This window comes from Rosa chinensis, chromosome 3, assembly GCF_002994745.2.
Source record: "Rosa chinensis cultivar Old Blush chromosome 3, RchiOBHm-V2, whole genome shotgun sequence".
Classification (NCBI taxonomy): domain Eukaryota; kingdom Viridiplantae; phylum Streptophyta; class Magnoliopsida; order Rosales; family Rosaceae; genus Rosa; species Rosa chinensis.
Window position 1 is genome coordinate 1,766,165 of NC_037090.1, and position 13,119 is coordinate 1,779,283.

The following is a 13,119-nucleotide window of genomic DNA, read 5'->3' on the forward strand; positions in this document are numbered from 1 at the left end:
TATATGTAATGGATACTTTTATAATGTTGAAAACTAATATAAATGCATGAATATTTTTGCAACGGATACTTTCATAACGAAAGTATGAAACGTTACAAAAGTACTAAAATTTCAATAAGAAAATGCTGTTTTTATTGACCAAATAATGCATTTTTGGTAATTTCTCCGATTTAAAATTGACCATGTTGCTACATCCTTCTCCTCTCCAAAGATAGTTTAGCGGTAGTCATTTGACATGAGGTGTTCAAATGAAACTTTTAACAAATGAAAGGACGCATAAGAACAACGGTGAATGTCTGTGTTCAAGAGAATATATAAGCTTTTTACTCCAAAGAAAAAGAAGACAGAATCAGCTTTAACATGGCATGTATCTATGCTAGTCAAAACAAAATCTCTATGTAGACTCATGTTTATACCAGCGCATAACATATCAGTCAGTTTGCAACAATTTGCAATAGTACTCACAATACTGCAGATCAAAATGCAGTAAAGTAGAACAGTCGAATATCTAAGAGCAGTTTCAGTTTTACGCGAAGTTCATCAGCATCCTCCATTCCACTGCAGTGTTTATGTTGCGATACCTTGTGCACTCCTAGATTCCTGATTCAGCAGGATTAGCACTATCAGTCATACTTGGCAGAGGAATGTCAAGGCACTGCTCTTGCTCATCCTTATCCCCGAATCGATATTCCTTTACAAAGTACTTGGTGTTCAACACCACTTGAGTAGCCAATTGTACCAACTTGGATTCTGGATATCCCAACAGTACATTCTTGTACAAGTAAAGAACATCACTGTAAACATCAGGAACTAGAGCTTGTGATGGAAGAAGTAACTCTTTCTCAGGTTCCAAGGACTTGATTCCATCGAGAAGATCATGAACGGTATATTTCCTAATTCCAGTCTTAATTCCAGGCATCGCATGCAGCTTGCGGCAGACAATGTGATTCCCAATAATCACATTGTCCAGCTTGCTCAGTACATTATCCAACAAACCTATATCTCTGATAGGCAACCCTCTTCTTCTACTATGCAACAGAGCTGCATCTCTTACATCTTGCCTGGCCATCTCACCATTCACAAAGCCTTTCTTTTCATTTTCTCTCAATACATGCACAATTGCATCTGCGGCCATCTTTTGTCTTCTTGCAGGATGTCTGCCGGGGTTGTGAGAAATAACATCAGCAAACAGATGGGACTTGATCCGGAGGGATGAAAGAGTAGTAGCAGTAGGCGGTTTCGGTTTTCTGACTTTTCTTTGCACAGGACAGCCAGCCTTGACAGTGAGCATAAATTTGAGAAGATCTTTGATTGTAACCAAGCTTGATTCGCTCCAATGTTTGTAGCAATGAATTACTCTCTTCAGCTCTTCACACTCTTCCATGTCACTAAAATCTTGGATGATCTTTTCAAGCTCTATTGAGCTGAGAATATCAAGCGCTCTTTCATATGTTTCTTCTGCAACCCCAAAGCTTCCATGGCAAAACCTGTACCCCCATCTACCGAACCAAGGACGTCCATAAGCAATCCCATGAAGCAGTCGAAGTTCCATGGACCGCTTCTTTGAGAAATCTTCAACTGTGATTTTCCTGCAAAAGAGAAGAAAACATCAGAACTAGTACATTGTTTTTCAATTATGTAATGTAGTCCCAAGAGAAAAAAAAAAGTGTTTCCATTACCTGGTTCTAAGATTTGTGCAAATCCGATCCCAAAGATCCATGATCTCTCTGCCACAAAGATGCTTAGAACCCCCTTTAAGTCCATTAATGCATAGCAAATGCCCAATCCCATCACAGTGAATCATACCATGTAACAGATGCGTTGCGCCTTCCAGGACACTATCATCTAGAGGCTTAGTCCAACAATCATCCTTGGGAATTATCATGTGGTACTTTCTCTTCGACACAAAATGGTTACTCCAATCTAAACAACAATAACAACATGTCATGCCGCATCCACAGAAAAAGCTAAGAAACAAAGCCAAAGATTGCAGAACATAAGCTTGAATGACAGTGGCATAGTACAAAGAATCAAACAGCAAGTTGCTAGTATAGTCAGTATACTCAATTATAGTTATATTAGTTGTGAATAACTTGTGATTAGCCTCCGCAAGTTCAGTTGCTTTTCCTATATAATAGACCAAGGTAAAGCTGTTTGATAACTATTTTAGAAAGACACTAAGAAGATTAGTGCTATCAAAACCTCAAATTTCCGGACTTAATTATTCGATATGAATAATGTACTCCATAGTGGTCGTCTTTAGTTAAACATAAATGGAATGAAAAAATTAAAAATGTTCCTAACTCCTAAGGTTGTGGATTACAAACATTCCTTAATTCCCAGACAGAAAAGTGCAAACTTCAGAACCAAAACTACTATGTCTAGCAAGCAACCTAGTATTCAAGTACCCCAATTCGAATACCTTAACTTCGATCCAAGCACAGTCCACAACAACAAGTAAGAAATAGACAAATTGCACACGCTAGAATATAGCAGAAACGATACAAATCAAAGGCACACAAACCCCAAATCCCCAACCACTATCGAAATCCTCGAAACCCAAAACCAGAATCCACCAGAGTACAGAAACAGCGAAACAAAACTTTTCGGAACACAAATAAAGAGAAAAGGTTGGAGTGTCTAACCAGTTGACAAGCAGTGATCACAGAACTCGGTTTTAGAGGTGTTCACGTTCTCTTCAATAGTAAAAAGAGGAACCAAACACTCACGGCTGCGAAGAAGAGTGAACCAAACGTTCATGCCTTGAACTGTGAAGTCGGTGAGCTCCGCACATTGTTGAAGAAACACGGCAATGTTGTCTCGGAATGGGCCGGTTGGACTAATCGGGCGACCCGGTTCGCAAAACGTGGTGAGCTCATAGCTGTGGTTGCTGCAAGCTCGGAGCCTCTTCCTGGTGCTTCGTTTCTTGGTTGGGATGGAATTGGGGTCCGGGGTTTGGTCCATTTGGGTCGACATGGACACAGCTGGAGTTGGCTGCTGCTGCAAGAAAGTTCATACTGCGCGCTCGAAACTTTGGAAGAATGCTATTTTTTCCAAGCATACATAGCGGCGAGGTAAGCCTCACCGTCCCGGAGAACCCAACTCCACCTTCAAGCCCGGCGAAGAGCCCCGTCTTTGGGCCCGAAATCCCGGCCCAAAAAAGGACCGGGCCTGATGCGGTCCCTGGCCTAAGAAAATTTAGTACGGGCTGGGCCCGTGACCAACAGTAAAATAAATTTTAACTCGTTTTTTCGGAATTTCGGAACTTACCCGGCCCAGTAAGTTTGTTATAACTAATTTCGGAACTCGTTTGTTATAACTAATTCTCCCGCCATTCTGCTCTTTCACGCTCTCTCTGCTCCCTCTCTTTCAATCTCTCTCTCTCTCTCTCTGCCAATCTCTCTCTCTGCGCTTTCTCACTTTCACTCTCTCACTCCCTCTCTCTAAAGACTGAGTCTTTCTGCAATTGAAGCTGCAAACATGGATTATCAGGTCGGTCTCTCTCTCTCTCCCTCCCCCCCCTTCTCTATAAAGATTGAGTCTTTCTGAAATTGAAGCATGAATTACCAGGTTTCTCACTGAATTTGATTCTGTTGTATAATTTCATGGTTTCAATTTTGGTTTGAAATGTGGTGGCCTTGATCATTGAAATGTGACTCTCTCTCTCTCTCTCTCTCTCTCTCTCTATTTCTCTGCTGTTCTTGATTAGTTGATTTTAGGAGTTTCATGATTTTTTTTATTTGGGGGGGGGGGGGGGGGTGGCATTTCTTGTGATTCTGTGTGATGGGTTTGGAGTTTGTTTGCTGGTTCGGATTATATGTTTGGGATGAAATGTGGTGGCCTTTTTCATTGAATTTCTTGTTAGAGACCAGTGAAAGTAGTGCTGCTTGGATATGCAACTTCTTTTGCCTAACCTATTGATCATTTATTTTAATTCTGGTTAATTTATCTCAAGACCTGCTGTTATATATGATACTAATTTGATTAGGAATTTTGTTCTATAATTCTAGGCCTTGAGAAAGCTTTTATTGTAATTTCTGATATGGGGTTTTAGATGTGCAAAGTAGAAACGACAATCTTGTTAGGGGATATGAATGCAAAGAAGATGTGATTCTTCAAATCGAAGTTCACAACTCCTACTTTCTTTTGGAGGCTAAATTCAAAGAATGATTTTTTTTTCCTTCCTCTTTCCCATTGATCTGCCCTCTTTGAAAGCATCTTTCCTTCCCTCTGATGAACACACGAAGTCGACTAACCAACTCTCCAGTCGATAGCCCACATTCTACAGTTTGTTAGAATAGGAGATCCTCTGTCTTGGGGGCATGGGTAATAGCATGCGTCGGTCTTTGTCTCGTCCTGCTATGGTTGTACAAGGCGCATGGGAAGTCCCCAGTCCTGTCTCGGCAAGCATTGGTAGGAGGCGGGACTTGACCAAATGGGGTTCCTGAGAAATCCATTTTATTGGATACCAGCGTTTCCTTTCATATTTACATATTTAGCTGGTACATGTTGGCCGATTCCCTCCTCATGCTATGATAGATATAATCATGCTAGGCATTTAATTATGTTGGACATATGCTCATTATAGGTTGGACTTTAGATAAAAGAAAAAGAAGAAAGAGACATGTTGTCTGAGAGAAAGGAAAGAGAAAAGCAAGCATGTGGCAGAAAAGAACAAAAGAAAGCAAGTTTCATGGCAGAAAAGAAGGTGTGCTGCCGGCACCTTGTGATTCCTTTCACAATCCTTCATAAGGAGCTGGAGAAAGAGAAACAAAGGAGTTCCTATCATTCTCAAATTCGGCAGAATAGAGAGAGAGAAAAGATAGAGAGAGCTAGAGACAGAGAGTTGTAAAAGGAGAGAAAGAAATCCTGCTTTTACAATATCCTTGTGAGAGTGTATCCAAGAGTGTTTCTCTTGAGAGTTTTTCCTCTAGTGTTCTAGAGAGATTGGTGATTGTAATCCCATTTTCATAGTGGAAGTTTTTCGGAGTTTGTCCCGTGGTTTTTTCCCTTCACCTTGAAGGGTTTCCACGTTAAATTTGGTGTCTCTTTATTGCTCTTTATTTTCTATATTGCTGCGTACTCTGTTAACAATCCCAACAAAGTGGTATCAGAGCTGCTGGTTAGCATTATGGATGTCAACACAAGCCGGATGGTCAGCTTAAATGGGAGAAATTACATGATCTGGAAATCGAAGATGGAGGACATACTCTACTGCAAAGATTTGTATTCTCCAATTGAAGGTGAGAAGCCAGAGACAATGTCTGATGATGAATGGAAGAAGCTGAACAGAAAAGCTATTGGAGTTATTCGGCAATGGCTGGATGACAACGTCTTTCATCATGTTTCAAAGGAGACTACAGCACTTGCACTGTGGAGAAAGCTTGAAAGTCTATATGAAAGAAAGACGGCAGCAAACAAAGCTTTTTTGATTAGGAAGCTTGTCAACCTCAAATACAAGGAAGACATCTCAATCAACGAACATTTGAATGAGATGCAGAGTATTGTCAATCAGCTTTCCTCAATGAATATGGTTCTCGATGACGAATTGCAAGCCTTGCTCCTTCTTAGTTCACTCCCAGACAGTTGGGAAACATTGGTGGTTTCAGTTAGCAACTCTGCTCCTGAAGGTGTTGTGTCACTAAGTCAAGTGACTAGCAACTTGCTGAATGAAGAGGTGAGAAGAAAATCTTCAGACTCTTCGTATTCTGAAGCTGTGATTGTAGAAAGAAGGGGAAGAGCTAGAAGCCGGAAGCCATATCCTTATGCTCATGGTCATGGGAGATCAAGAAGCAAATCCAGATCAAGGAAGGATGTCACATGTTACCACTGCAATGAAAAAGGTCATTATAGAAGAGAATGCAGGAAATTTAAGAGAGAAAAGAAGAAGGATGTGAAGGAAGATGAGACAGACACTGCTGCAATTTCTTCGGAAGGTGATATCATAGTATTGTCAGAGTTTCTAGAATGTGAAGAATTAATTTCTGAATGTGAAAAAGCATGTTTGAGCCTTTCGAAAGAAGAAACTACATGGGTTGTTGATAGTGGAGCTTCCTTCCATGCTAGTCCTCGAAAGGAACTTTTCTCAACATATAAAGGTGGTGATTTTGGTGCAGTGAGAATGGGAAATAAAGGCATCTCGAAAATAACGGGAATTGGTGATGTGATCCTGCGAACAAATGTAGGCTGCAAACTTGTTCTCAAGGACGTAAGACATGTACCTGATCTCCGCTTGAATTTAATTTCAGTAGGGAAGCTAGATGATGATGGCTACATGAGCTTACATGGCAATGGAAAATGGAAACTCACAAAAGGCTCCATGGTGATAGCACGAGGAAGCAAATGCTGCACACTTTACAAAATGCAAGCTCAGTTGTTCAAGGGGGAGCTAAATACCGCAGAGACTGAAAGTTCCGCAGAATTATGGCATAAACGACTTGGCCATATGAGTGAGAAAGGGCTACAAATTCTCGCTAAAAAGGAGTTGCTTCCTGGAATTAAAGGTACACATTTAGACAAATGTACTCATTGTCTAGTTGGCAAGCAACATAGAGTTTCCTTTCATAGAAATCAGAATAGGAAACAAAATGTGTTGGACCTGGTTTATTCTGATGTCTGCGGTCCTATGAAAGTTAAAACATTGGGTGGTGCCTCGTATTTTGTTACTTTCATAGATGATTATTCAAGAAAAGTGTGGGCATATGCTTTAAAGACAAAAGATCAAGTGTTGTCTGTGTTTAAAGTCTTTCATACGATGGTAGAAAGGGAGACTGGCAGAAAATTAAAATGCATTCGCACAGATAATGGTGGTGAGTATATTGGATCTTTTGATGAATATTGTAAGAGCCATGGTATCAGACATGAGCAATCAGTTCCAAGAACTCCACAACATAATGGCGTTGCAGAGAGAATGAATCGCACCATTGTGGAAAGAATTAGATGCATGTTGTCTCATTCCAAATTGTCAAGAAGGTTTTGGGGAGAAGCAATGAGAACAGCTTGTTATTTGATCAATTTGTCACCATCGGCTCCTTTAAATGGTGATGTTCCCGATCACGTGTGGTCCTCAAAAGATGTTTCTTATGGGCACTTGAAGACTTTTGGCTGTAGAGCTTTTGTGCATGTTCCAAAGGAAGAAAGATGGAAGCTTGAAGACAAAACCAAGCAGTGTGTATTCCTTGGGTATGCTGATGAAAAATTTGGCTACCGATTGTGGGATCCTCTTAACAAGAAGGTAGTTCGCAGCCGGGATGTAGTGTTCTTTGAAGATCAAACAATTAAAGACATTGAGAAGAGTGAACATGTGGAGGCAGCAGAAACATATGGCGATAATCTCATTGATCTAGACCATATTATTCCTCCTACAGTTGAAGAAGTTGGTCATGAAGCTGAGCAAGACACCGAAGAAGTTCCTGATGGTGATCAAAGAGATGATGCTGAAAACAACCAAGAAGTTCCACAAGAAAACCAACATGAGCAGCCACCGGTTATTGAACAAGCTGCACAGTTGAGGAAAAGCACCAGAACACACAAGCCTTCCACAAAATATCCATCTAATGAGTATGTTCTTCTCTTAGATGAAGGTGAACCTGAATGCTTTCAAGATGTCCAAGATGATGCTGACAAAGACAAATGGCTGAAAGCTATGCAAGAGGAGATGGATTCTTTACACAAGAATCAAACATATGAATTGGTGGAAAGGCCAGAAGGAAGACGTGTGCTCAAGAATAAGTGGATTTTCAAGCTTAAGACATCTGAAAATTCACAACCAAGATATAAAGCGAGGTTGGTTGTTAAAGGCTTTGCTCAAAAGAAAGGTATTGATTTTGATGAGATATTTTCTCCAGTGGTGAAGATGAATTCCATTCGTGTCGTGTTGGGATTGGCAGCAAGTATGAACCTGGAGATAGAGCAACTAGACGTCAAAACAGCCTTTCTTCATGGTGACTTAGAAGAAGACATTTTCATGGAACAACCAGAGGGATTTGAAGTTGAGGGCAAGGAGCATATGGTCTGTAAGTTGAAGAAGAGCCTCTATGGACTCAAACAAGCTCCTCGCCAATGGTATAAGAAATTTGAGTCATTCATGATAGACAATGGATTCAAGAGGACAATCTCAGATCACTGTGTGTTCATTCGAAGAGCATCTGAAGAATTTATCATGTTATTGTTGTATGTTGATGACATGTTGATTGTAGGTCCAAACTCAAGGAAAATTGAGGAGTTGAAGGAAAGGTTGAACGAATCCTTTGATATGAAGGATTTGGGGCCTGCAAAGAAACTTCTCGGCATGCAGATCACTCGTGATAGAAAGAAAGGTCAGTTGTGGCTATCACAAGAAAGTTACATTGAAAAGGTGCTTGAGAGATTCAACATGGACAAAGCAAAATCGGTAAGTGTTCCTCTTGCTACTCATTTCAAATTGAGTAAGAAACAAAGTCCTTCAAATACAAAAGAGAAGGAAGAAATGGAGAAAGTTCCCTATGCTTCAGCAGTAGGATGTTTAATGCATGCTATGGTCTGTACTAGACCGGATATTGGTTATGCAGTAGGTGTTGTGAGCAGATTCCTTGCAAATCCAGGTAGAGAACACTGGACAGCAGTTAAATGGATTATGAGGTACCTTAGAGGTACATCTAAATTGTGTTTATGTTTTGGCAATGAAAGGCCTATTCTTCAAGGCTTTACTGATGCAGATTTAGCTGGAGATGTAGACACAATGAGGTCCACATCTGGATATTTATTCACTTTTGCAGGGGGAGCTGTTTCTTGGCAGTCAAAATTGCAAAAGTGTGTGGCTTTATCTACTACTGAATCAGAGTATATTGCCATTGTTGAATGCTGCAAGGAAATGCTATGGTTGAAGAGATATTTTCAAGAGCTTGGTCTACACCAAAGTGAATTTGTTATCTACTGTGATAATCAGAGTGCCATTCATCTCAGCAAGAATCCTAGTTTTCATTCGAAGTCCAAGCATATAGATATGCGGTACCATTGGATTCGAGAGAAATTTGAAACAAAGCTGCTAATGATAGAAAAGGTCCATACCAATGAGAACAGAGCAGATATGTTAACAAAGTCTCTTCCAAAAGGCAAGCATGAGACCTGCACATTCTTAGCAGGTCTGCGATCTTAAGCATGAGTCAGGAAGGGGGAGATTGTTGGCCGATTCCCTCCTCATGCTATGATAGATATAATCATGCTAGGCATTTAATTATGTTGGACATATGCTCATTATAGGTTGGACTTTAGATAAAAGAAAAAGAAGAAAGAGACATGTTGTCTGAGAGAAAGGAAAGAGAAAAGCAAGCATGTGGCAGAAAAGAACAAAAGAAAGCAAGTTTCATGGCAGAAAAGAAGGTGTGCTGCCGGCACCTTGTGATTCCTTTCACAATCCTTCATAAGGAGCTGGAGAAAGAGAAACAAAGGAGTTCCTATCATTCTCAAATTCGGCAGAATAGAGAGAGAGAAAAGATAGAGAGAGCTAGAGACAGAGAGTTGTAAAAGGAGAGAAAGAAATCCTGCTTTTACAATATCCTTGTGAGAGTGTATCCAAGAGTGTTTCTCTTGAGAGTTTTTCCTCTAGTGTTCTAGAGAGATTGGTGATTGTAATCCCATTTTCATAGTGGAAGTTTTTCGGAGTTTGTCCCGTGGTTTTTTCCCTTCACCTTGAAGGGTTTCCACGTTAAATTTGGTGTCTCTTTATTGCTCTTTATTTTCTATATTGCTGCGTACTCTGTTAACAATCCCAACAGTACAGCCATTTGCTTAGTAGTGGTTAGCAGCATAAATGCGGCGGTGACACAGTCCTTTGATCAAAGCCTCTTTATTCTTTTATCATTTTAATTCTTAGGCCCAGGAGCTCCATTCTTGGAGATACCATTGTTTCTTGTATAGAAGTTCCTATAAAATGGGAAATGCCCTACCTTTGAGTGCGGTTTGAACTATTGATATAAGTTAAAAGTTTTCATGTTTGGTAATTTAACACATGCTAGATCACTAACTAGTCAAACTCATTTTCTTTTTCTTTGAAATCTTTTACCATTCTGTTTATTTCTTGCCTTCATTTGCTACTTCCACATGTGTGTTCTATATTTCTTTTTGGCACAATTGAGTTGCTATACAATCAATGATTTGGTGTTTGTTTGTTTGTTGTTGGAAATAGAGGCACCTGAAAACTTCAAAAGGATGGATTTCTGAATTTGAAGAAGGAGTGCAAAAGTTTGTTCATGATGAAATGAAGCAACAGGATGAGCAGAACACTGCCGTTTTGAAGGCAAGGACGCATGTGGAAGAGAGCCGCAAAGCATTTGCAGGGGCTTTTAAAAATATTGTTGAGAGGGCCCTAAGAAACTCTAGGTCTCAGAATGTCCAAGCTAGAAATATACGTGAGGTGGTTAAGGGCAGTGTACCTGTAGCAATAGGTTTTGCTAAGCGTTGCATTGCTAAGCAAATCTATCTGGAGTCCTACAAAAGTGCCTTGGTTGAAAAAAACAACTCTGACTGCATCCTGACATTGGAACAGAAAATATACCAGCCTTTTGAGGACTCTGAGTTGAAGGAACTAGCACGTGTGCTGAAGGGTATCCACGTTGGAAAAAGGTGTAGCTTATTCAAGGTTCTCAAACAGGATGGCAAAGCTGCTGAGTTGGGGGAAGTCAAGCAGCAAATCATACAGCTTGGCAGGAGGTTATCAGGAATCTTAATGCAACTTCAGATTGTTATGACCTCAGAGAATGATGTTGTGATGGAACCGAAGTTCAGGTCCTTCAAGTCTGTATTTGCTATATTAGAAGAGATATCATTCTGTGATTGTACAATCCTGAAAAAGGTAAATCACCAACTGGCGCATGGAGAGGATGTGCTCATCAAGTTGCTTGCCGAAAAGAAGCTTAGGAATTTGTATGTCACGACAGATTGGTCTACCTTAGGAGAGAGGCAGATGGACAGTTTCCTGGATAGGGTTGTAGGGATCATTATGAAGGTGGATCTGTTGCTTTCACTCCCATTGCTCCCCAGCTTGCCCTCTACTTCGGCAATAAACAGTATCATGGGTGTGCTTGAATACATCACAGAACCTATTGAAGTGATGACTCGATTTCTGAGAGAGGAGGTGATTGGGAAGGTCTTCAAGGCGAATTATGAGCTGAAAGTCGCACCAACTATCTCCAGAGAACTTGCAGATCGTATGAGGCCTTTCCTGGAGGGATTATGGAATGAGAGTATTTTTGGTGGGGAGATTTGAGAGTTCAAGCTGTTTCAAGTTCAAGCCTTCCTTTCAGTCCCCAGTTTTTTCAGGTTGGGTCTCTCATTAAGTGGTTCAGATATATAGTGATCATTAATAACAGAGGGCAGACTCTGATGGCTATTGTTTTTGAAAATACATGGTTTATTAGATATATTACTGCGAGCCTTGAGTTTTGTATAGAAGTTTAGTACAGAAAACTTGTGAATCTGCAACAATGAGGGCGTGATAAAAGGTTTAGCAGATTGCTTATTTTAGTTTCTTGTGGGAATGTAAGAAAACTAGATTCTCAGAATGATTTCTTTGACTCAGTTTCATCAAATTTAGAGTGATGGATTGCTGGATGCTGTGTTTTTTCAATTGGCTGGTTAATTCTTTTTACGGGTGATGCTTCACTGATAGCCCTGAGATGTTTGAGCATAACGGAGCGCTTAATTGAGACATTGAATCTCCATCTAGTTGCTATGAATGATAATATTGTGCTACTGATGAAGGGTAGTTGGTATGCTTTTACTTTGCTTATCAGCTCAAATAAAATTTTACTTGATGTGGTCCATTATTTTTGTTTTTTTTTTCGTTTTTCTTTTGGGCATAGGAAATGTAGGAATGCATAAAGAATTATGTGTCTGAGGCTCCGTAATTAGTCCATATTGCCGGTTCAAACCAGCGTGTTAAACCTGGAGATTGTATGTGTCTTATAGATAATAATTGACAGTCACTAATTGTTCTTATCTGTGAGATGACAACGAATATGATTAGATAACAAGAAACGACATTCAAGTACATAAGGGGCATTACCCATATGATCCCGCTCTCATGTCCAATTTGCTTATCGCTAAGGCTCTACACCCCATTGACGTGCTTCTATTTTTTTTTCCTTTCTCTAATCTTCACATTTTTTGTTTTTAATTGTTTTAATCAAACACAAGATTAAAAGGTCAACAATTCATGTTTTAGCTGTATCCAATAATTTCTTACAAAATTAATTTAGTTATTATTTCTTCTATTCTTTTTTATTTTTATTTTGTATTCCATGATGATCCAAAATCTCCTGAAGAGATGTCAGATGGCAAGAGCTGTCACTTACAGAAGTGTTGTCCTGACGTCAAGCCTGTAGGCAAAACAGAAGATGTGATTAAGGCTGCACCAGGTGCCTCTGTTGGTGAAGGCCTCTCTTTGGTGACTTTAATCGCAAAGGATCGGGTTGAATCTGCATCTCATAGGCTTGTTCCAAGTCATCCATACTCTGCCATTACTACCTCACAGAAGACTACATCTCCAACAAGTATATCAAGTGGTTGTATGGCTCAATATAATAATGGAAATGGTGGTACATACTTACAGTACTCCAATGCTCAGCACACTAATGGCTCTAATGATTCATTTACACAACAATTTGGTACAAGTTTACACACGGAATGACACAGCCAATTAATGTTGGAAGCTTTTCTCATAGACCTATGTCACAACACAATTTGGTGCAGTACGTCTCAAAATACAAGAATTTTCAGTAACAACTTCAACTCAAATGCAGGCAACAATGATGGCTCTCCATTTTCTGATGTTGTTTCTTGTTATAGTGCACCCGAAAATACCATATGTTTCAGGGCTTCTTCTCCTTCTGCAAGCTATAATCCAAGCAAAGCAACTAATGCACCAGTTACTTCTGCATCATTTGCAAAACAGGAGCTAGAGTCTTTCGATGGGTTTCATCCACGTGGTTCTGTTTCGGGTGGTCTATTTAGTTCTGTTGCAGCTGCGATGGACTTACTTAGTTCCCTATTATTGGCCTTTGTCCCAAGTAGATCTACTACTACTAAATCTAAGTTGATGGCCTCGTAAATTCTGCTCCAGTGACTACATTTATGGCAACT

At 40.0% G+C, this 13,119-nt stretch overlaps 1 protein-coding gene across 1 annotated transcript; it reads right to left on the reverse strand.

The window, feature by feature from the left end:
• Positions 1 to 299: 299 nt before the first annotated feature.
• On the reverse strand, positions 300 to 3,041 carry LOC112192481 (PHD finger protein MALE MEIOCYTE DEATH 1). The gene is made up of 3 exons (XM_024332235.2): positions 2,646 to 3,041; positions 1,680 to 1,923; positions 300 to 1,589 (listed from the first exon to the last, which is right to left on the reverse strand). Exons 1-3 carry the CDS (start codon positions 2,974 to 2,976, stop codon positions 593 to 595), a joined length of 1,572 nt encoding a protein of 523 aa, XP_024188003.1. The 5' UTR covers positions 2,977 to 3,041; the 3' UTR covers positions 300 to 592.
• Between the last annotated feature and the right edge of the window lie 10,078 nt (positions 3,042 to 13,119).

Excerpts from the sequence above, each read along its gene's own strand:
- LOC112192481 (XM_024332235.2), bottom strand. The coding sequence starts at position 2,976 with ATGTCGACCCAAATGGACCAAACCCCGGACCCCAATTCCATCCCAACC. Across the intron at positions 1,924-2,645 it reads TGATCACTGCTTGTCAACTG|ATTGGAGTAACCATTTTGTG; the intron begins GTTAGACACTCC and ends ATTGTTGTTTAG. Across the intron at positions 1,590-1,679 it reads TGCACAAATCTTAGAACCAG|GAAAATCACAGTTGAAGATT; the intron begins GTAATGGAAACA and ends TCTCTTTTGCAG.